Below are 22,684 nucleotides of genomic sequence, written 5' to 3' on the forward strand. Positions count from 1 at the left end.
CTCCGCAATGACCATCAAAGTGTTTTTCAAAGAACGTTAGAAAAAATGATTTATGCATTTAGGAGAGAAAAATAGAAAAATAAAACACTTGAACAAAAATTGCATCATGCATATCTTTATTAAACTGTTGTCAATGTATTAAAGCAAGAATTTGCTTGAGGTCACGTTACATGTTCCGCTGTACATACTCGAGTGTTTTTCGAACAGCTTTGTCTCCCCCTGGTGGTGATGTATTAAACAACATCCGATGACGTCAGAGTTGCATGATGTCATTCATAAAATAAAGGCAAATTTAAGTTGGCATTTTTCTAAAATGAACAGTCAAAATCATTACAGTCACGAAAGACTGATCTTCATCTTCATTCTTCTTCAGAGGAAATGCTGTGAAGATATGTTCGCTTCAGGATAAGCTAAAATATAAAATAACATTTTTTATTTAAACACTTTTAAAAACCTGTAGCAAGTTCACGTTAACTAGACAGAATCTAATTGTGGCCTAACTAGTGACTAATCATTGACTGACAACCATTTTCCATAGAATTGTCATCAATAATAATTTATTTGTTACAATTTCATTGCTATTCGCAAGAAGATTATAGCTGTATTACTGACCTTAAACCATTTAGGAACATTCCATAAATCTGCCACATTTAGTCCTCCATGATTCAGTAGTTTGGTCTCTCTGATGACAACTGCATGTACATTCATGATTGCAATTCTCCCTGCAGTTCTCACACGCTTCTCTGCAGCACCCGCAGCTCATTTTTATTAACAACTGGAAAGGCTGACATATTAAATAACAGTTAGTAAAATGTAGTCTTTTTTTTTTTTTTTTTTAAATGAAAGAGTTTATTACTCAAAACTCAAGGAGGAAAAAAACACGTCAGTTGTATTTAGAGGCTCAAATTGAGCAAAAATATGCAATTCCGTGCAGATGCTGATATTAATATAGACAAAAAATGTGATGAAATTCTGATAGCTTATAATGTATATATATAACAATATTTATAACAGCAGACTACTTACATAAAATGCATATAAATATCAGTATCAGTATTTAAACGCTACGTTTTATAAGGATCTATATCTTCTAAACATATATGCAAAGCAATACAATGATGATTGAGAGATGAACCAATAAATATTCCTCAAATGCCTAATGATCATATTTGTGACCCTGGTCCACAAAACCAGTCTTAAGTAGCACGGGTATATTTGTAGCAATAGCCAAAAACACATTGTATTGGTCAAAATTATTGATTTTTCTTTTATGCCAAAAATCATTAGGATATTAAGTTAAGATCATGTTTCATGAAGATATTTTGTACATTTCCTACCGTAAATATATCAAAACTTATTTTTTATTAGTAATACGCATTGCTAAGAACTTCATTTGGACAACTCTGAAGGCAATTTTCTCAATATTTTGATTTTAGGGTCACATTTGATTCTCCCATTTTAAAATGATTTTTCTAAATATGTCCTGAATATGTTAAATATGCAGTCATCAGCATAACGTATTAAAGCAAAAATGCACTTGAGGTCATGCTATTTCGCATGAAGTCATGTTATATTTGATAGTCAAATTTTAAAATGATTTTCTAAAAAAAAAAAAAAAGTTGCTCCAATTTATTAAGTGTTTATCTTGAAATATTACTAACAATATATGTTATTGCTATGTTTACTTTAAAAAACAAAACAAAACAAAAAACACATGAGGCATGGTGGATGTTTGTACAATTACACTAAAAGCCCTAATACTTGCTAAAAAGTATAAAGTAGACAACAGAAGGCATGTAGTAGACTGTGTACATCAGGTTTTTCAGCAAAATTTTGATCATATTCATAATTCAGAGGGTTTTATACAAAGGGTTTATAAGGTTAAAAACGAATTATTTTTAATTTTTCTAATCCAATTATCATCATTTATTTGGACAGGTGTGTCCTAAAAATGCTAATATTTAGTTCTGGAAAAATTATTAGAACATAAAGCTAATTAGATATTATGGTAGCATCTACACTAATACAAAGAAAGAAGCTTAATGCAAGAACGATTTACCTTGTGTAGAAAGTGGTATCAGCTGTAGAGAAATGGAGGAATATTTTTTTCTGTTTTCTACTTATTTCCTCTTACTCCATTTGCATTTTTAAAGTTCCTGGATGCTGGGAATATGTTCTCGTTATGGCAGAAATACCAGTTCAGTGTGGATGAATAATAGTGCTCTGTAAAAGTCTTGATTTGTTTGTGAAGTCAACTAACTGCATCATAATTTAAAATGCAAAACCTAAAACTGCAAAAACACTATGTCATGTGTCCAAACATATTTTGGCAGTACAAAGGTGCTTTTCTGTTAGTGAATGGTGGCATCTACACTAATACAAAGAAAGAAGTCTACCTTGTGTAGAAAGTGGTATCAGCTGTGAAATAGAGGATTTATTTATTTTTTCTGTCTTACTTTATAAACTGTAGTGCTGGTCATTTTTGAGAAGAGGTGTCTTTCTAAACCAGGTTAGGTGATTTGTAATCAAATACCTACTTATTTCCCCTTTCTCCATTTACATTTTTAAAGTTCCTGGATGTTGGGAATATGTTCTGTTTATGGCAGAAATACCATTTTAGTGTGGATGAATATTAGTGCTCTGTGAAAGTCTAGATTTCAACTAACATTGAAAAACACCATCCATTTCATGTGTCCAAAAATATTGGCAGTACCAAGGTACTTTTTTGTTAGTGAAAGACGGATTAGGTGGTGTGTTTGTGTGTGTGTGTGTGTGTGTGTGTGTGTTTGTGGTGATCAGGAGAGATTACCTGTCCATGTATTAAAAGTTTATCTGGGGTCAGGTGACTCTAAATTGGAAACAACACATGCTGGATGTTTTGTTTCTCGTGTGACTTATTTTGAGACACTCTGTTGTCACTTGTCTCTATCAAAGACAAACATCAAATACTGAACCACCTTTAAAATAACTGTACACATAATTTATGTCATACCTGGAGATGGGTCATTGAAAAAATATAAAATAAACAAAACTTTAACTTGCTGAGTTTTTAGACTGAAAACAGGCACATAGCTGGCCTGTTTATGGAAAAGAAGGGAATGATGCCAATATTTACCTCCTGCTGAAACACGTGGGGAGAAAGAGAGATTACTGCATTTACGTCATAAAAATAGAATAAACGTGGAGAATGGCAATCCAGCAAAGCCGCTCGGAAACACGTGGAAACAAAGGGCGGGGCGTAGAAGCCGTAAAGTTGTCTCTGATTGGTCAGCGAGGATCGGCGATAAATAATTAGCATTCTGTTTCAACTCTTGTCAATTAAAAATATCTAATGTCACTATTTAGGTGTACATAAGAGCAGACCGTAAATTCCGTGGTCATCGGTTACGATATATAACTGATTTAATTAATAATAATTTAAAAGGCATATTCTTATTTTATGTTATTTTAATACTTTTAGTAACTTTCTCAGTATAGAAAATATGCATTATACACAATATCAATACTTTTAATAACTTTCTTAATCAAGAAAATCTTAATTATACACAATAATTCAATAACAAAATACGTCTTGAGTTAATTGCGATTCAGTGGAGGTTTCATGAGCCACCGCGCGCCCCCTAGAGGAAGGAAATATAATGTCTTCTAAGAAACGGTGATCAGCGAGCATTAAGCACTCAAACACACATGACAGTGTTGTCAACACACTGAGGACAGTGAAACACGGGCAAAGAGAGTCAAGAGGAGCTGAAGTCAGTGCATCTGCTCCTAAACTCCTCTGTCCCATCATGGCTCTATCAGGATCTCAATCACCGGATGATGCTTTGCACGGTAAGACAACTGAATGTTTACATAACACTGATTAATTGTTATAACCTGTGATTATGTATATTTATATTCTCTATCGACATTACTTATATTTATGTATATATCAAAATGATGTTACCTTTTTAATTTGACAGAATATCCATACATAACAGTATATAAAAAAATAAAATTAATTTACAATTAAATGTTATTTCTAAAATAAAATAACATGAATGCACGTTAAATAAGGTTTAAAATATATATTTAAATTAAATCACAAAATAAGTAACTTGAAAATAATTACAGTTTATGAATCTTTGTTTTTATTGCTAAGAATTTTCTATTATATCTGTCAGTTTTTAGTTTGCTGTGCCATTGTTTTTGTCCGTATTGTTATGTAAATAGATTCCATGACTCGTCTTTTTGTCTCTCTCTAAGCCAATTACCATGAAGAGGGTTAACCGCTCTTATAATTTGATCAGTGGCTTAAACTGTCCGCAGGGGAAAACGTGAGAACAACAGTGTTTACAGAACACAAGTTCTTCATAAAAACAAATCTCTCTTGGGGAATATGGTATCATTCATAAAAGACACAAATACATTCTGTCATCCACACACAAACACTCACAGCTTCATATTTTGCTCTGTATACGTAACATGCGGCCCTGGTCTGTGGTTATGTCACAGTTCCACCTGCTGGAGAATCTGGGGCAATGGCACAATTCCTCCTCCCTCCACTGCAAAACTCCTGTCTCTGAAAAACAAACCCAAAATGACCAGGGAGGCCAGAAAGAGAGGATGCTCAAGGCATAGGGGAAAGATGATAAAGGTCAGGATTAGAAAGAAGAGGGAGGGTGAGAGAGTGAGAGAGAGACAGAGAATTGACTGGCTAATCTCTGACAGAAATAAAATGCTTATGTAAGCAAGCTCTTGTTTGGGCAACAGTACTGTATCGTCATGTGCATGTGTCCATGTCAACAATCAAAGAGACAGATAGATAGATACAATAGACAGACATGCAGATACAATAACAGAATGATGGAACGATAAATAGATAGAGATGAAACAAAATACAGAACAATACATTTTTTTTTACATCAATCTTTTCATGTCTAAATCTACAGCCCTTGAGACTGTTCTAAATAAGAACTAGACTGAATTAGAAAAAGAAACTAAACAATTCTAATCATCATCGCCACCTCTGGACTTTTACGGCAGCAAGATGTGTTTACAATTAAACTGAACTTATTTATTTAATCCAAAAGTAACCTTTTATGTGTCTGTCAGGCTCATGGGTGGAGCTGGAGGGTCTGGTGGCTTCTGCAAGTCAAACAGAAGCACAGGACACCACGGCCTCCTTTCTGCAGGGGGAGCTGGAGAGGATTCTGCTGGAAGCTCAGCTGGAGTGTGAGAGGAGTAGTCAAACAGAAAGGTGTGCAGCTAAAGGCTTGTTTGAGCTTTTTCTTTGCATATTGTGAATATTTAAACCACTGTACTAAGATGTAAATTAATCTCTTAGGAAAGAAAAATGACAAATCTCTTTGTTTTCTGTGTTTAAGACAACAAAGCAGTGAATTTACATGCGACTTACACTGACTAGCCTGAGTCACAGCGTACCTGTTATGTCTAAATTATGACTTGTGATGTTTATTTTTCAGTTTCCATCATATACACAAACATTTTAGGCAATGTTTGTGTAGTAAAAATGCAACATTTGATCTTAGTGGTTGACCTTTTTCGTTATTATTATTTCCAGAAGTGCCTAAACCTTTTAGTACGAAGGGCCAAATTTGAAACTTGATTAAGGGGCATGGGCCAAAAGTAAATTTTGCATTAAATCCAATTATATTATATTGAATTTCATTAATTAAAAAATCTAATAATTAATTTTTTGAACACTGTCACAGACTCTGGTTTGGCCATCTCTAGTTTACACATTGGAGCCCATAGAATTATTCCAAATGATTTTAATGTAGTTTTTAATGAAGCGCTAGAAAGTGTCTGAGTGTTCTGACTCTGAGATAGCAATCTTGAAAGCATGTTTTTTTTTAACATTTACTCTAAAACAAAATATGCTCATATCATTTTATAAACAGTGGCTTCCTTAAAACACATTCAGTGAAGAAAAAAGATAATGCATCATTACTTTCTGTATTTGGCTTCTGAGGGTTAATGAGCCTTTAGTGTAAAACTGTGGTGTTTTATCAGGAAAATGTCACATCGATTTAAGCATATTTTTGCTTATTATCTGCATTTTGCTCTGCAAGTGAACAGCTTAACCAGCGTTTTGGCAGCTTATTCAGTGCCTGCCTATTTTGTGTGCATATATGTTTATGTTTTGAAGTCAAAACTGGGGGTTGGGGGGGAATAATGAGCTGATTTTTAGTAGTTTTCCTTATGCTGACCTGCTTCTCAAATGTTTCGTCAGTGTCTCCTACGTCTCCTTTCATCAGCGACATTTCAACAATGTCTTAAACCGTACTCTGCAGTTAAAAGACATTTCAATATGAACCTAAACATTTCCCATTGAATTCTCCCCAGACCAGAAGATCTGAGCTGCATACATTCATTTTGTAGCTCTTTCTATGTTACTGGATGTCAGCAATTTACTCATTTATATCACTGGAGAATTTTAGGAGAAACATCTTAGCCAAAGTTAATACTGTAAAATCATCTGAGTGTGTATATGTGTGCAGGGAAGAAATTATGAAGCATCCAATCTCTGGTAATCTTTTTGTGTGCTATTTTTATAACATAAGCTTTCTCTCTGAATTCAGTCCTCCACAGGTCGTGACCCCGAGAACATCTGGATCTCCCAAACCAGCCAGTGAGGGCAGCAGCAGCAGCAGCACAGATTGTGTGACTATACAGGTAACAGACACCTGAAGCACTGTTCAGTCTATGTTCCCACAATACTGGGAAATAATGAAGGTTGTTTCATATTTACAACCCATGAACTGCATGTTGATGATGGTTTTGAAAGTCTAATGAATTTATTACGGATACAATCACAACAATACTTTAATTAGGACATATTGAGGTCGACTTTGCAATGGTAATTGGTTGGTTTTTGATTAGTCACTCAATAATCAAGCTAAAAATTTTTTTGAAAGAAGTCTGTTATACTCACCTGCATTTATTTGATCAAAAATTCAGTAAAAACAGTAATATTGTGAAATATTATGCTTACATTTTTTTAATATAGTTTATATAACAAAATAATATTAGAATGATTTCTGAAGGATCATTTGACACTGAAGACTGGAGTAATAATGCTGAAAATTCAGCTTTGTATCACAGGAATAAATTACATTTTAAAATATATTCAAACAGACAACAGTTGTTTCACATTGTTATAACTTTTCATAATATTAATATTTTTGCCATATTTTTGACTGAAGAAATGCAGCTTGATGAGCTTTTGAGAGACATTATAATCATGCATAAATAGGAAAGAAAAAAAATTGCATGGTAAAATACATAAGAAAAGTAGAAGATAGATTAAATACTGTCTACATTAAATACAAGTTCACTTGCAATAAGGATTAAACATTTAAATAATTTTGCATATGTGGTTAATAGTAGCATTAGTCATTTTCAGTACAATTTACATTATTGTACATTAAACAATTTTGTTTCTGTGGGTCTCCCGATGTCCAGTGTTACTTCTGGATCCTGAAGCTAGTGATTTAAGGCAAGGAAAGCATGTAAATGTTACGCTCACACAGTCTCTGCTCTGTTTCAGTCGGATGAGAATGACAGGCGAGTGAGTGCTGAATGGGTGTGGGATTGGTCCAGTCGGCCAGAAAACCTCCCGCCCAAGTAAGAGTTACCATTATTCATGTGTTCTTGCATCATGTTGGTCTCTTCAGTTCACCTTCTAAAGTTAAAGGTGATTGATGTGTACATAGTAGATAATTAGTCAGTGTATCAATTCTGAATAGACTAGAGACTATAGTCTATTTGATATATGATGAAACTGCAGAGGATTTGTGAAATTATATGTCATATATATTAATTATTTGTCAAATATATAAAAAATGTGACATGCATAAAAAAAAAAAAACACTTACTGACCCCAAACTTTTGAACAGCAGTACATTTTTCTTTTGCTTTACAGTACTCAGAATTCTGTATGAGCTTAATTTCTTTGAAATTATTGTCACAATGCGGAATCTATTAATTGCCTTAAAGTTTGTATGATTCTTTAGGGTCTTTGTGAAATGTCTGCAACATACTTTCTCAATGGTTGTGTAAAACAACACCGTTTTTACCTTGTCAAAAATACAGCGACTTGATTCAGTGCATGTCTCTTTAAATGATAATGAGCTACTGCTCACCCCGCTCCTCTATTCTGTTTTTTTGTGTGTATTTGGTGTAACGTTAACATTACAAACAAAACTAATCTTTAGGGAGAAAATGAAGACTTTTAAGTTCGCTTTTACGTCCAGCTACAAAACATCTTCATTGCTTACGAGATATTGTCGTCACCGCAGCTGATCGAGCGCGGAGAAAATGCCGGACAGCATGCAACTGGCTGAGGGCGGAAATATGCTAATATGGGACAATCTGTCAGTGGTTGTGGGTGGGGCTTGATCAGTATGACATCACACTGCTCACAAAATCGAAACGGCTTGATAATTGAGAATGTGTAGGCTTTTTAGGGTTTAAAAAAAAGGAGTGGATTAATTTTATTGTTGTAGGGAGGTTGTATCCACACATTGCTAATATGCAAACACCATGTAAAAGTGAATTTAGCATCCAGTGTCCCCTTTAAAAAAATTATTTAATTTTTTTTCCCCTTTGGATTTTGGCATGCCAAATTGGTTTTGGCACAGTATTGAAACGAATCTCAGAGGATGGTTTGTTTAATTAATTTGAGTTATATAGCTTCATTAGACCCGAAAACAGTTGGAATTTACTATAATAAAGATGAAAAAGTAAATTTTTCTTTTTGCACATGATGGCAGTTTGCAGTCTTAAATAAAATTATGCTTATTAAGGACGCAGTACCTCATGAGTACCATATGGCAGTATGGGAGAAAATAAATGAGGTGTTCTTGTATGCTGATGTGTCCTTTCAAAAACAGAGCGCTTCACAGATTGCCAGGTCTTGCAGTGGAGCATTTGACCTCCGCTAGCCCTGCATACCTCTGCTTAAATCTCAGAGAGGATCATTTAGTCGCCATACAAAAATAGCTCGCGCACCACACCATGAGTCAGCGAATCTTTAACGAGTGGATGAGTTCGCTCTCTAGAGGAGAAACTTCTTAATGCACATATCATTACAGCTAAAACCTTGTCACAAACTTTTTGAATGGCAATGGTTAATGATGTAGGATTGCAGATTTTAGCAATAGAGATTGCTCTGATATCATGATGGTATTAAAAGCAAAAAGCTTTGAGAAAGCACAAAAAGCTTTGCTTTGTCATTGTCAGTTTTTTTCATGACGATGCATATACACAGTGTGCAAATATACTTGCTGGAAAAAAATGCCAAAGGTTATTTGAAATCAATATTTAGAAATAGAGCTGATGTAAAGTCATTTAGAGTCCTTCCATTCAGCTGTTTGTAATGCCTTTCACATTAAAGACCTTAGTCAGGGTCGGCATATAGACTCTCTGAATGTAACTTAATGCATTTAAAAAAATACCAAAACAGGCAAATGTCAGGAGTTTCATTTTAAAACTATTCAAAATGTATTGTAACTTACAATGGAAACATATGTTCAAATCAGGGTTCGTACAAGGTGCTTAAAGTGCTTGAAGTATTTGAATTTGACTTTTCAAAAATTAAGTCCTGGTAAACCAATATTGCTATAGCAATATTGCTGAAGAGGTACTTAAAATGTGCTTGAATTATTGAAAGACAATGCATCTATGAAATAAGTGTTTCATTTTTCATATATCATTAATATCTTTTCACCCAAAATTCACGCAATTCAAAAAACAAAATACTTTTTTCACTTAATAAAACTAATAATAAACATTAAAAAAACCCTGAATAAAGCATAAACTAGCGAGCTAAGCCAGTAGTAGTACTGACAATGTAAACATGGACTGAAGTGAATCAATTGAGTGAGTCATTTACGCTGGAACCTCTCAGATTGAGTCAAACTTGTGACTAGTAAATTATTTTTGAATTTCGACATTGCTTGTAACAAGTTTAAAAAGCACGTAGTGATGGGTGAAACTGAGTTTTTCAAAACTCCAAATCAAAATGAATCATCACAAATCATTCACTTTTTCAAGGTGCTCCAATCGGATTGTGTATTGCGAACATTTGATTTCATGTGATGAGTTCGTGAATCATTTGATTTAGATTGGAATTTCGCATATTGCGAATCATTCGATTCAGATCAGAACTTCAGAGCGGGTTTGTGAATCATTTGAATCAGATCGAGACTTTGGTGCAGGTTTGCGAATCATTTTATTCAGTTCGGGACTTCAGAGCATGGAACGTGAATCATTTGTTTAAGATCAGGATTTTGGAGTGGTTTCACAAATCTTTTTTTCAGATTTTTTTTTTTTTATTGAACCGTATAAAAAGAAAAAGAAAGTGCAAATACAAATCCCTTAAAATAATAGGAAATTAACCATGGTTTTAATTTGAAAGAGAAGACACTTTAATAAGTGAGATGATTGAAGTCCTTGAAAATCAAAAAAGTAGTGCTTGAAAAGTCCTTGAAAGTCCTGTACCCTGAACCCTGTCAAATACTCCATTTAATGTCAAAGAACTTTACAAAGTAAGCAGAATCTGCAAATTTTTGTCACTGTTTGGAGAGAAAACATCTGTGTTGTTATGTGCATTTCAATGTCAATAACCTTTAAAACTTTGAATAGCCATAATTCTAACATTAAAATCAGAATGGCCCATCAAATACTGTCTTCAGAATTATTCATGCATGTGAAAATGAGATGGGAATTGAACAAATAGTTGTAATCTGGCTCAGAGGAAGACAGGAATCATGAGTTTGATTCAGTTTTTCTGCCAATTAAGGGATAAGACTTCTTCACTGTACAAATGGTTGTCAAAAGCAAAAAAAGCTACAAAATGCATCATATTTTGTGAGAAAGTATAATGTTCTTGGGCAAAACAGCACCCCAGAATTATTAAGAAACAAGTACTGGGTTACTAATATGATGCAGGGTGTTGTAAGCTGTTGCAACCATATCACAAATCAAAAATAATAATAATTCAAATTAATAAGTAAATTCAGTCATTTAAAATGCACTATGTACTTCACTTTCCTGCAACTATGTGGCTTTGAGTTTTATCTTGGTTGCATTGAGCTGCTTTAAACATCTGTGATGTGTTAGATCCTCCTGGTCAAACGTCATTCATTAAAAAAAAGTGAAATTTCTTCATATACACTTGCATTCCTGCATTTGCACATGTATGAGGCCCAGTGTGACTTCATTATAGCAACAAGCTTTGAATAATAAAATAGATGAGATTAAACTGGGATTACTATGCTGAATTTGGCTTAATCTGCTTCAGAGAAATTTATCTTAAAACACCTTCAGGTTCACATGCTACGCGCTTGGTAAATTATCCAGCATGACATGATGTTTGTTTCCAAGGCCTCTTTTATATGAAAGGACGAATGAAAATCTGAATGAAGAAGAAATCAAGCATTTTAAAAAAAATTTCAAAATTACAAAATTTCAAAAACAAAGGAATGTTGATGTAAAATGAGTAATAAATATTTTAAGAAATAAGTTCTATGTGACTAATCAAATAGAAAATTTGTGACATTGATCATGTGACAGTCAGATGTTCTTCTTAAATCTTGCTGGAGAACATGATCATCAGCTTTTGTTTTTGTTGCTTCATTTCTTGCTGTCATTAAGGCAAAAGTGAAATACTGGGACATTTCTGTGCATTTTCAATTCACCTTTTCTCTGAAATGATGCTGATAATATTGTGTAATCTGAAATTTCCTATTAAAAGCCATGCTGTTCACATATGCTGTATATGCTTTAAAACAATATGTATTGTAAAAAGCACTGTACAAATAAACTTAGATTGTTTGAATATATTTATAGTCTCACATTGCATGTCCCAAATGCATATATATATATATATATATATATAGGTTTTATTGCTGAATGATATATCTCTCTTTCTGTCTTTAGGGAGTTTGTGTTTCATCACCCAAAGCAGTCTGGCTCTCTGAGCGTGAGGAAGACTGAGGTGATGAAGAGGGGTTTGTTTTCTTCAGACGTGCTCCTCATCCTGCTGCCCTCTCTGCTCGCCTCACACGCTCTGACGCTGGGTCTGGGGTGAGACTTTTCTTATATTTAATCAAATCTTCTAATATTTTCATTTTATCATCATTGCAAATCATTTGCTCTAGGACTGCACAGGAAGCATGTGAGCTTCAGTGAATCGATTATATATGTATAAATATTCTGTATGTATTGGCCTTTGTGCATTTCAGTATTTTACAGAATTAAAGGTAATCTGCATAAATAAAAGCAGGGTTCTGTGAACATACGGCCCATAGAGCCCCATTGAAGTCACGCTTGACTATGGCTGTGCCACTGATTTCAATGCAAAAGATGATTGATGTTGACTGGGAAACACAGGCTGATTTGCATTAAAAGTCACACAGCTGACAGCACTTGGAATTTAAATACACTGCGGTACATGTAGTGCTCAAACGCCTGAGTAAACATTTGCCATCCGTAAGTGACAGCAATCCATTTTTATTTGTTTGTGATTAGGAATGTTTATGCATTTAAATGCATGAGTGAATTCTCAAAATGATTGTTCTGCATGCAAATGAAATGTAAAAGTCACTTCTGAAAATGCAGTGGTTTACACTGATGTACTGTTCGAGCATTTGTGTTCTCTTCACTTTTCTTCACCTTTCAACACTTTTCTCTTTATTTGTCCTCACTAAAATACATTTCTGTCATTTATGAAGTTCATCTGAAGTGAAAAATTGACCGTAAATGCGTGTGAAGAGATCTTGCGGGAAACATTTTAGAATGAATATATTTTTAAATGTAATTTATTTCTGTGATCAAAGCTGAATTTTTAGCATCGTTACTTCAGTCTTCAGTGTCACGTGATCCTTCAGAAATCATTCTAATATGCTAATTTGCTGCTCAGGAAACATTTCAGATTATTGTCAATGTTAAAAACAGTTGTGCTGTTTCACATTTTTGTGGAAAGCATAATTCATTCTTTTTCAGGATTCTTAGTTAATAGAAAGTTCAAAAGAATATTACTTTGAAATAGAAATTGTTTGTAACATTTCAAGTGTCTTTACTTTCCCTTTTGATTAATTTAATGTCCTTTCTGAATTAAAAAAGAAAATTGCTGACCTTAAACCTTTGAGCATTAGTGTACACTTTTATGGATATGACTTCTGTCCCATCTTTGCCTTGTAAACATCACTGCAGATCAAATCTAGTCTGAATAGGATACGTCGCAGCCCCCGAGTTCCATATGCGTGTGTTTGCAATAAATCACACGCAATTGAGAAATGTTTGTGCTGTTCAGACTTTCTAAAATGTTGTATTGAGCCATACAAATTGAATTTTTGACATCCATTTTCATTACAGCATTGATTTTACCTAAAAAACAGCATAAATAACTCAGATGCCATCTGGCAGAAGACAAAAGATGACAGATTGTCTCTTTCTGTCTATTTCTTTCTCAGAATATACATAGGGAAACGGCTGGCCTCGTCCTCCACCAGCACACTGTGACATGTGACATTTGGCAGCTCACCGATTGGCTGAAGCCGCTGCCACTAGCACTGTAGCCTAATCACACCTCTTGTCTCCTCCTGTGATGGGCAACAGCCTCTTCTGCCTCTGTCTGTGTTTGTACCGTTTCACCACAAAACAAGTCTGTCTGTCTCTCTTTCTCCATATATTTAAGAGGGTCATATCATGAGAAGTCAAATTGTTCTTGATTTTCTTAGATAAAAGAGCCTGAAGTTCTATGAAAGTGTTTCAGAATGATATGCATTTCAGAACTCAAAACTTTCTTCTCAAAAACAACTAATTCTGAACTCCTACATCAAAAAAACAAAACAAAAAAACAAATATTTATACCTAATTATAGGATTTATGTATTTAAATTGCATGCACAAATCAGCATAAATGTGCATCACTTTAAGTTTATTAGTTTGTGTATGTATAAACTGTGTAATTTAGGCTTAAATATGTCTGATGTCAGACCAATTAAGGCACAATTGCATGACTGCCCAAATTTGGATATTGCTCTAAAAGTCATAACAGGTCAAAAATGTTCATACAAATAAAATTAGGGTTGTTATTGGTGAAAATAACAAATTGGTGAAAAGTGGAGCTCAGGGAAAATGATATGTATGATATGACCTCTTTAACCCCATGAAAGTGTCTTTTTAAGACTAAACTGTCCATCTAAATCTTTTTGTAGTTGTTTCACTTGTCCATAAAGGACTGTGTCCACATTTGTGTCAGGTTGTCTAATAATGTACAATTACTACAGGGAACACAGAAACTGTAGCACTAATGCACTGAAATCTAGCTGAAAGAGAGGAGAAAACTGACAGTGAGCAAAGCAAAAAAGTATTATTTTACTTCTTAACCAAATGCAAGACATACATTCAGTTTAAGAGGATGTTCAGTCACGGAGAGGGTTTGACTGAATCCTTTTGTGTTTGTGTTTTTGTGGAGCAATATAATGTGAAAAATCTCATGTTGCAGTATCATGTTTGCAATATATAGACTCATTCCATGTTGTAATGTGATGGTAACTGGAGTTCATCAGGTTAATCTTGTTTGTAACTACTCGACCACAATAAATGTCACTCTTACCACCTTCTGCTTGGTCTGGTGTGTAAAAGTAGATGTAGATCTTTTGCAGTAGATGTGAGGCTTTCACCTTTAGCTAAAAAAATACAAAACATTGCTGCTGAGCATATAGTAATCTTTGAAGTACCTTGGAATAAAGTGCAAATGAATGTGATAATTAGGGTTAGGGTTAAAATAAAAATACAATATAAGTGACTGTGTAATGGGAATGCTATAATTTGCCTGTTTTATGTGGTCCCCATTTCCTTTGCATGTTTTCACAATTTTAGTCACTGGTTTATTTCAATGGTCCTGTGATGTGACTAATAGATATTTAAAAATGCTAATATTTTATGTATTCACTGCCACATTTGAAGAAGTATTTCTTATCAGCTTCCCATGTATCAAAATACTGTGGTATTTCCTTTTGATACCTTTACTTTTTATAAAACAACACAAAGATTGCATTCTCAGAAAAAACTAAACAAAAACAAACTCTTAATATCCTATAATAAAAAATAATTTACTTCTCAGACAAAACTTCTTAATATCTTGTGTGGTAGAACAAGACATACTGATTAAGAAGATAATTTATTAGTCACTGTTTTCTTTAATTGTAAACGTTTCTTTTTGTGTTCCATGGACGAAAGCAAGATTTGAAGCAAAACGTGGGTAAGTAAATGATGTCAGAATTAATATGTGCATTAACTTATTAACTTATATTATTATATGATTGATAATAATAATGTATTGCATGTAGTGAGCATTACATAAATGTTATACTCCCCTCCTCACCTTATATGCACTCTCCAACTTAAATAAATAAAGTAATGTTTAAAAGAGGCATATGGAAAAATGTTCATGAAATCATAGGCTACAAAAATATGTGGACAACTACTGTCAAAGAGAATAAATAGAAAGGGACTGACAGTTTTGTGTTCATGCAACACAGCAGTGCGATTCCCTAAATATGCAGCAGAGGTCAGAAGTGCTCTAGGATGCACTGCAGTACATATAAAGACACATAATATGGGAGTTACGGCAAGGCTCTACACTTGCATTTTTATTTTTAAGGTGTCCTTTCAATTGAAAAAAGTTTAGGTGCACAGTCAGAAATTTAAGAGCACCTTCTGATCAATTACAAAAATGATCTTTCCCATTATGGGGGTTAAGTTTTTTTCTACAGGCATTTTTTGTAAAGGCAATATTATTAAATGATTCATCATTTAGGTCAAACTCTATATAATTTGATAAATGTATTAAATTAAATTAAATCTGTATTTGAATTAAAGTCAGTATTTGCACAGACTGTTTAAAGAAACTCTGAGGTTTTAAATGTAGAATTTTGAATGCAGAAGTATGTAGGGATTAAAAAAATTAGGTGCTAAACTAAAACCGCCAAAAGTTGGCGACAAGTCTTTGCCGTTGATTCGATTTATTCAAAGCTCTTGATTCATTCAAGAAGTAAGCAACTGCTGTCTTTATGAATGCATCATTGAATCACGGACTCACCCGAGTCTTTCAAAACACTATGTCATTCTGGAACGAAACACCACACCATTTGAGTTGCTCGGAGATAGTCATCGGATCTGTTTGGGCTTGTTTGGAAGTATTTTTGTGGCAAAATGGTGCGAAAACAGGCAAGAGTGTCTTAAAATGTAAGTCACTTAATTTTATCTTATTGTTTACTGAACTGCAGTAAAGTCATGGTTTGGTCAGGAACCTGGATGCGCAACCATTATGGAAACACTCGGATGTAAACAACAGTGTGGATTGCACAGTTAATGCACTACTGAATTTTAATTCAGCTAATTTATGCTGTCTAAACCACAGAAAAAAACTTGTGGAAGCTGCTAAATCAGAGAATGACTTATTAGGCAGGAAAGGGTGCAATATTTTGACAAACTAAAGTTAATAGGTGGTAAAGATATGTACGAGCAGTATTAATTAAGATATTAGCATAATATTTTACCTACCTGACCGGAAATGATAAGAACAAACACTAATGTTGTCAAAATTCTTGCCCTGGAAATCCTGGTTCAGTTTGGCCAGCCACAAACGCCTTTTTCCTCAGTTTTTTGCACTCTTCTCCTTGATTTGTTATAACTTCTGGTCTATAGTCTATACATGTAGTCTATAGTATTCCAAATGTTTTTCCTTAGTACAGCCCAAAACATGACAATAATTGACCATTTTCAGCAGCAATAATCAGCAAAATTCAGTTCTGTTCTGGTTTAGTGGCAGTTTACGTTCTGTGCCGCCAACAACCGTTTGTGAAAACACTCTATTCGGGAAGAAATGACATCACTCTTGTTTGTGTGATGTTGCATAACTACATCATATATTATCATATAAGGGCATTTTTAACAGAATATCTCAAATTTTGGGGGCATTTTGCAAGCACTGTTCTGATTATGAAATTATATTTGACGCGCTGCAAAGAAACAACAGCAGCTCTTAAACATAAATTCAATGTCTAATCTTGAACATTAAGTGTGATCAACACTTTTTAACCTTTTTTGGTTTGCTCTTTTGACTGAGCACCTGAGCAACACGTAACTGATACGTTTTGTAAGTTGTAGTTTTTAATCCGATTGTATTATACAGCTGTTTATGAGCTTGTATATTGCTTGTACTTGTAATATTGATTTGAACAAACTTCTAACTTCTGACACTAGCAACTGCACTGTAATGCATTGGCAACCGCCCACAACATTATTTTGCTGGTGAGTTTAGTTGTTTCATTAATGAAAGTATTCATATAATTTTTTCCTATTTTCTCAAAACTTTTTACTTTCTTCTGCCCCTCAGACTTCTCACTTGTGATGGAAGGGTGGCAGAATTCAATTTAGTGCAGTAAAAATTAAGGCAAAGAGGCTGGAGTTTGGCTTGTCATTTTTACAGAGGCACAGATTTAGATAAAGAGGGAGGAAAAACAACAGTGACGTATTGATCAAAGCCTGTTGGCCTCTTGTTCAGGAAATTGATCGTCAGGAATAAAAAGCCTTGGGAGATGACGGATGAAGGGGTAGAAGCTCTTGGCATGAGCAGCGTCTCCCTGCCTTCAAATCCAATAACTTCATAAAGGCTTGAGCAACTGCAGAACCCAGCAGAACCTGTTGCTTCTGAGAAATTAACTACTGATAGTTGCTTTAAGAAACTCCTCACGGACGAACCTCATGAGAATATGCCTGGGTCGTATTTCACTCCAAAGTCAAAAGCAAAGCAATGAAATTATATTTTGTATTGATAAAATGAAGCCTGTTTTAGGATCATTAGGATTTCTTGCATTGTGTCATCATTTTGCACTGTAATGCGTCCAGATATTAACTTAGATTCAGTGGCTCCCAACTTAAATTTTAATTCACCATGACGTGTATATATATATATATATATATATATATATATATATGTATTTATTTATTTATTTGCAAATGACAGTAATAAGAATTCGGGTTTACACTGCATTGCAAAATAATAAAATGCAAACATTACCCTTTTTATCTTTATGCTGAATGTTATTTCTTATTTATTTCATTTGAAATTGTGTTATGTGAAATTATATAGTATGCATAACCTTCAGATCAGGAGTTGAGTTATGTTTGTTTATAAATTTGTTGAATGTAGAGAACATCTAAAGGAGGTGTTTGTGCCTATATGTTTGTGTGTATTTTCTCAGACTTTGGCTTTCTTTGTTCTTCGTGTCAGAACACATTACCTGTTTTCTAACTATGTGTTCACATCTATAACCATCACCAGGGGTGTGAAGTCAACACACACACACACACACACTTCACATATTCTGAAAATAGACACGGAAGGATGTGAGGGTGAATCTCACATAACTTGTCATGGAATATGTCCAGGTTACATTCCCTATCTCCCCTCCCCCCCTTTTTTGTTGAATTTTGCCAATTTCATTTATGTATTTTTTTTTAGGGATGTCAAATATGGAAATATGGACTCATTAATAATTTACACAAAAGACACGATGCACACATGCGTGTCCCAATTCACATGCATGAAACCCAATTCACGTGCACGAAAAGATGTTCACAAAAAACAATTCACATGCACAATATAAGAATATAAGAATATAAATTCATAAAATACGTTTCACAATTGTAAAACACATTTGTGCATGTGAATTGGTTTTTGTGAATGTACATATTTTTTACGTGCATGTGAACTGGTTTTCATGCATGTGAATTGGGAGACGCATGTGTGCATTGTGTCTTTTGTGTGAATTGTCAATGACTCAAATATGCTTCCATAGTCAAACGATTAATCACGATTAATCGTAACAAAATAAAAGTTTGACTTTGCCTGAGTTTGCCTGTTTATATAAATACACACAAATTAATGTATGTATTTAAGAGAAATGTTATGTACAAAATATTTTCATTTATATGATATAAATTATATAAAAATGATAAATACATACACACACACACACACACATATATATATATATATATAATAATTATCACACAGTACACACACATATATCAGGCAAACTCAAACTTTTTTGTATGCGATTAATCGTTTGACAGCCCTAATTTTTAATTACTTATTTTTTTTTTAAATTATGCATGTATTTATATTAATTAATTAATTAATTAGCAAATTACTGTAATGAGAATGCAATTTTTTTTTTTTTTTTCAAAATAACGTCACAATGTAAAAAATCTTATCTATTTATGATCTTTTTTTCTTTTGCATTATGCATTATAGATAGTGGTAGTATTTGTTGTGTTGCCTTTCAAAAAATAAAAAATATGCTTGTGCTTGTTGCAAAAAATAAAAAATAAAAAATGACAGAACTCGATAAAGAAACTTACAGAATTACCATCTGGATGCATTACAGTAATGATAATTTAGGGAAAAATAATCTTTGTTTATGATGAAAAAAAAATGCAAAGAATCTTAATAATCCTAAAACAGGTGATAATATATTATTTTTATTAATCAAATATTTTTTGTTTGTTTGTTTTTTAAATTTAAATTTTGGTCTGAACGGTGACATGCTTTCATGAGAAAGACTATTAATGGGACAATATTTTACAGTATTTTTAAAACATTTTTTCCTTTGACCTGCAGTCTACTGCTAATGTTAGTCAAGGTTTCTTGCATTTATTTTTAGTTGGTTCTCCTTCCTTTTTCTTTTTGGGATGAAATGTGACCTGGACATGCTTCCTTAAAACAATGTTTTACACTTTGGAAGCATTTATTCCCTTAATCTATGCTATTGACCTCTGTTATGATTGACTTACCTCTGTGTGCTGGTTAGTGCACATGGCTGTTCATCAGGATGAGTCAAGTTGCAGAATGCTGTGTTGATATGTAAATGCGGTTGGTCATATGTTAATGAGCGTATGCCTGTGACTTAGTAACATTTCTGAATGACCAGTCCTTGCAAATGCCTACAAAGTACATTGAAGCCTTTTCTTTGAAAAATCCTGTTTTCCATGTTATGCCCCATTTTAAGCCACTACGCTTTGAAAATGAAATCATATTTGCTTTTTAGTGGTAAAATATTATCCAAATAGAGTGAATTGAAGGTGAAATGCCATCTCACGTATGTCTAGTCATCCTTTCTTCTCATCCATCACATTTAGATGTCCAGATGTGACCTACTGATACAGAGACATCGTACACACACGCTGTTCTCCGATGACTGATTGGTTGACCTCTGCACAGGATAAAGGTGATATGTAGGATTCTTTTCTTTTTGCTGAAGATGAAGCAATCAAGATGATTTATGAAAGAAAATAAAAGATGCTTCTTTGACTATAAACTACATCATTATAATGGCCATGAGAGACTATATATGGAAATATTTCTATAGTTTGTGTGACCTTTAAGAAGTTTTGAGTAGTAAGTGAGTGTTGCATAAAGTTCCCAGTTGTCATACTTGAGCAAAAATAAAGATACCTTTTGGGTAAGTGATGTCAGTAAATGGATTGTTAATATACATCAGTTTTAAAAGTATAAGTGATTGACATATGTAATGGATTATATAAATGGCAAACTAGTTGAATGGAAGAATCAGGGTGTTATAGGGTGACATGTACCAGAAAGTGCTGACAATAAACAACAACAATAAACAAACACAATTTAAGCCCCGTCCTTCTGAAAAACTAATTCTGCTTTGATTGGACCCTGTCTGTTGTGATTGGTCATGTTAATGAACATTCAAGAAAGAAACACCTTTATGTTGCTCAAAGATGCAAAACAGTGCTGTGGCTATGTTTGGAATGGTTATTTGTTAGCGAAATAGAGCGAAAACAGGCAATATGCTATCTAAAATGTAAGTCTCTTAATATTAACTTCTTTTTTTATTGATGAACTGTTGCATAAAATCAGTATCACATTTGTAATCATGCTGAGGCACTCTTTGTTTGATATTCACTAACTTTCTAACATTCTGTGTGACAGAGAGAGAATAAGACAATCATTACTCGAGGAATTGTTTCAGCCCTAGTATTATTAGCAAAACCCATTCCCTTAAAGGGACAAAAAAAAAAACTTTCCGTATGACTTAGTGTCTGGCATACAGGGTTTTAATGACATGTGAATGGGTAAGTAAGTGAGTAAATAGTTTACTTTTTACAAGAATGTTTGTCATATTGCTTTAATAACATCATCCTCCAGGAAGTGACATTATTTTGGAGGGAAACCAACCATACAAATATCAGCAAGTCTTCAACGTCCCTTCCTGTTTGATACCATTGTAAAACCCAGTTTTCATTTTTCAGAGTGGGTTACTCTGCGAAACTCTCACGAATGACTTTGTTCGCTGCCGTAGCTGTGTGTTATTTCAGCTGACACAGCTTTTGCGATCACACTGAAGGTTTTGAACTTTTGCTTGTCCTCTCAGGAGTGATGTTGCGAAAAAGAAGTCTCTTAAAATCACTGTTCTCTTCCTCAGACCTCTGAAGAGCCGTAATCGCATGTGACGTGAATCAAGTCTTCTTGCCCGGGGCTCGTGTATATCAGCTCAATGCAGCAGGTGAGAGTTCTTTACGCAGAAATGAGGTTGTCTGAGTTACATCAGATAAGAGAGCGATAGAGGTAAGACTTTCATCAGGAGAAAAGATGACAGGGATGCTTTGGCTTCGGAGCTGAGGGAGAACAAGAGTTGGGACAGAATAAAGGCATCGTGCTTTATGATCACTAGGATGGCCTGACAGAGACAAAGTAAAAGATGTTCACAGACAGTCTCACATTTTGTAGTAAAAACCCAAATAAACTGTAGTCGAGACGTGTTGCGAGTCACAAAGGGGCTTTAATAGGGGAAATGTAGTGATAACCGGTTGTTAATGGTGTTGAATATAATTTTTTGGAAAAGTTTCAAATGTCAGCAAGGATGCATTGAATTGATCAAAAGTGACAGTAATGACATTTATAATGTTACAAAAGATTTCAGTGTTTTTTTTTTTTTTTTTTTACTAACACTTTACAATAAGGTGTCATTTAACATTCATTTACATGAAAGAACAATGAACAATACATTATTACAGTGTAAACAGTGCATTAACAAACAAACTTGCGATTTTAATGATGCATTAGTAAATGCTGAAATCAACTAATCGACGTCACTTCCCGTTTGTTGCGGTCGCACGTATAGAGTTTGAGCTCCGTTAAGTAGATTTCTTATTGTCTGTTTTTCAATTTAAAATCAAATTTATACACCATCATTTTCGTTTCTTATAACGTGTGAATATACCCCCTGTTGTATTTTACAACTAAAACATCCGGATTACTTTGTTATAACTAGTTTTGTTTGATTTCCCGAGTTGCTAGCTTATAGCCCGTTAGCAGCACCAGCGTGGTTGCCGCTAATCCTGCTTGCATTGTTTACACACTATTTACACACATTACCATTGTTTACTCACTGTTACTTGCTTTAAATGGCGAATTTGTGTCCACCTTTGAGTGCAGGTGAGGACACGTTCGAGCTGCACTCGTTGCAGCTCGAGCTGGAGGCCGTGGAGAAGCAGATTCAGGAGCTGTTGGTGCGGCAGACGGAGCTGAGAGAGCGGAGGGCCGCTCTGGAGTCCTCCCGGGTGAGTAACGT

General features: G+C 34.1%; 1 protein-coding gene and 1 long non-coding RNA gene across 6 annotated transcripts; one reads left to right on the forward strand and one right to left on the reverse strand.

The window, feature by feature from the left end:
• Positions 1-271: 271 nt before the first annotated feature.
• On the reverse strand, positions 272-3,218 carry LOC127165383 (uncharacterized). 4 transcript variants are annotated; one of them, XR_007827776.1, is made up of 3 exons: positions 3,116-3,218; positions 613-784; positions 272-410 (listed from the first exon to the last, which is right to left on the reverse strand). It is a non-coding gene; the product is annotated as an uncharacterized LOC127165383 (long non-coding RNA). The 4 variants fall into 4 exon arrangements; XR_007827779.1 differs by lacking the exon at positions 3,116-3,218 and adding an exon at positions 2,810-2,923; XR_007827778.1 differs by lacking the exon at positions 3,116-3,218 and adding an exon at positions 2,397-2,418.
• zgc:73226 (uncharacterized protein LOC402792 homolog) lies at positions 2,812-22,673 on the forward strand. 2 transcript variants are annotated; one of them, XR_007827774.1, is made up of 8 exons: positions 2,812-3,831; positions 5,095-5,239; positions 6,585-6,678; positions 7,553-7,629; positions 11,947-12,093; positions 20,223-20,311; positions 21,536-21,616; positions 22,549-22,673. XR_007827774.1 is itself a non-coding variant. In XM_051109968.1 (6 exons), the coding sequence occupies exons 1-6, from the start codon at positions 3,789-3,791 to the stop codon at positions 13,528-13,530; spliced, it is 555 nt and encodes a 184-aa protein (XP_050965925.1). In that variant the 5' UTR covers positions 2,817-3,788; the 3' UTR covers positions 13,531-14,635. The 2 variants fall into 2 exon arrangements, 1 of the variants encoding a protein (XP_050965925.1); XM_051109968.1 differs by lacking the exons at positions 20,223-20,311; positions 21,536-21,616; positions 22,549-22,673 and adding an exon at positions 13,482-14,635 and having other exon boundaries at positions 2,817-3,831.
• Positions 22,674-22,684: the final 11 nt, after the last annotated feature.

The sequence above is a fragment of the Labeo rohita genome, chromosome 5 (genome assembly GCF_022985175.1).
Source record: "Labeo rohita strain BAU-BD-2019 chromosome 5, IGBB_LRoh.1.0, whole genome shotgun sequence".
Taxonomy (NCBI): Eukaryota; Metazoa; Chordata; class Actinopteri; order Cypriniformes; family Cyprinidae; genus Labeo; species Labeo rohita.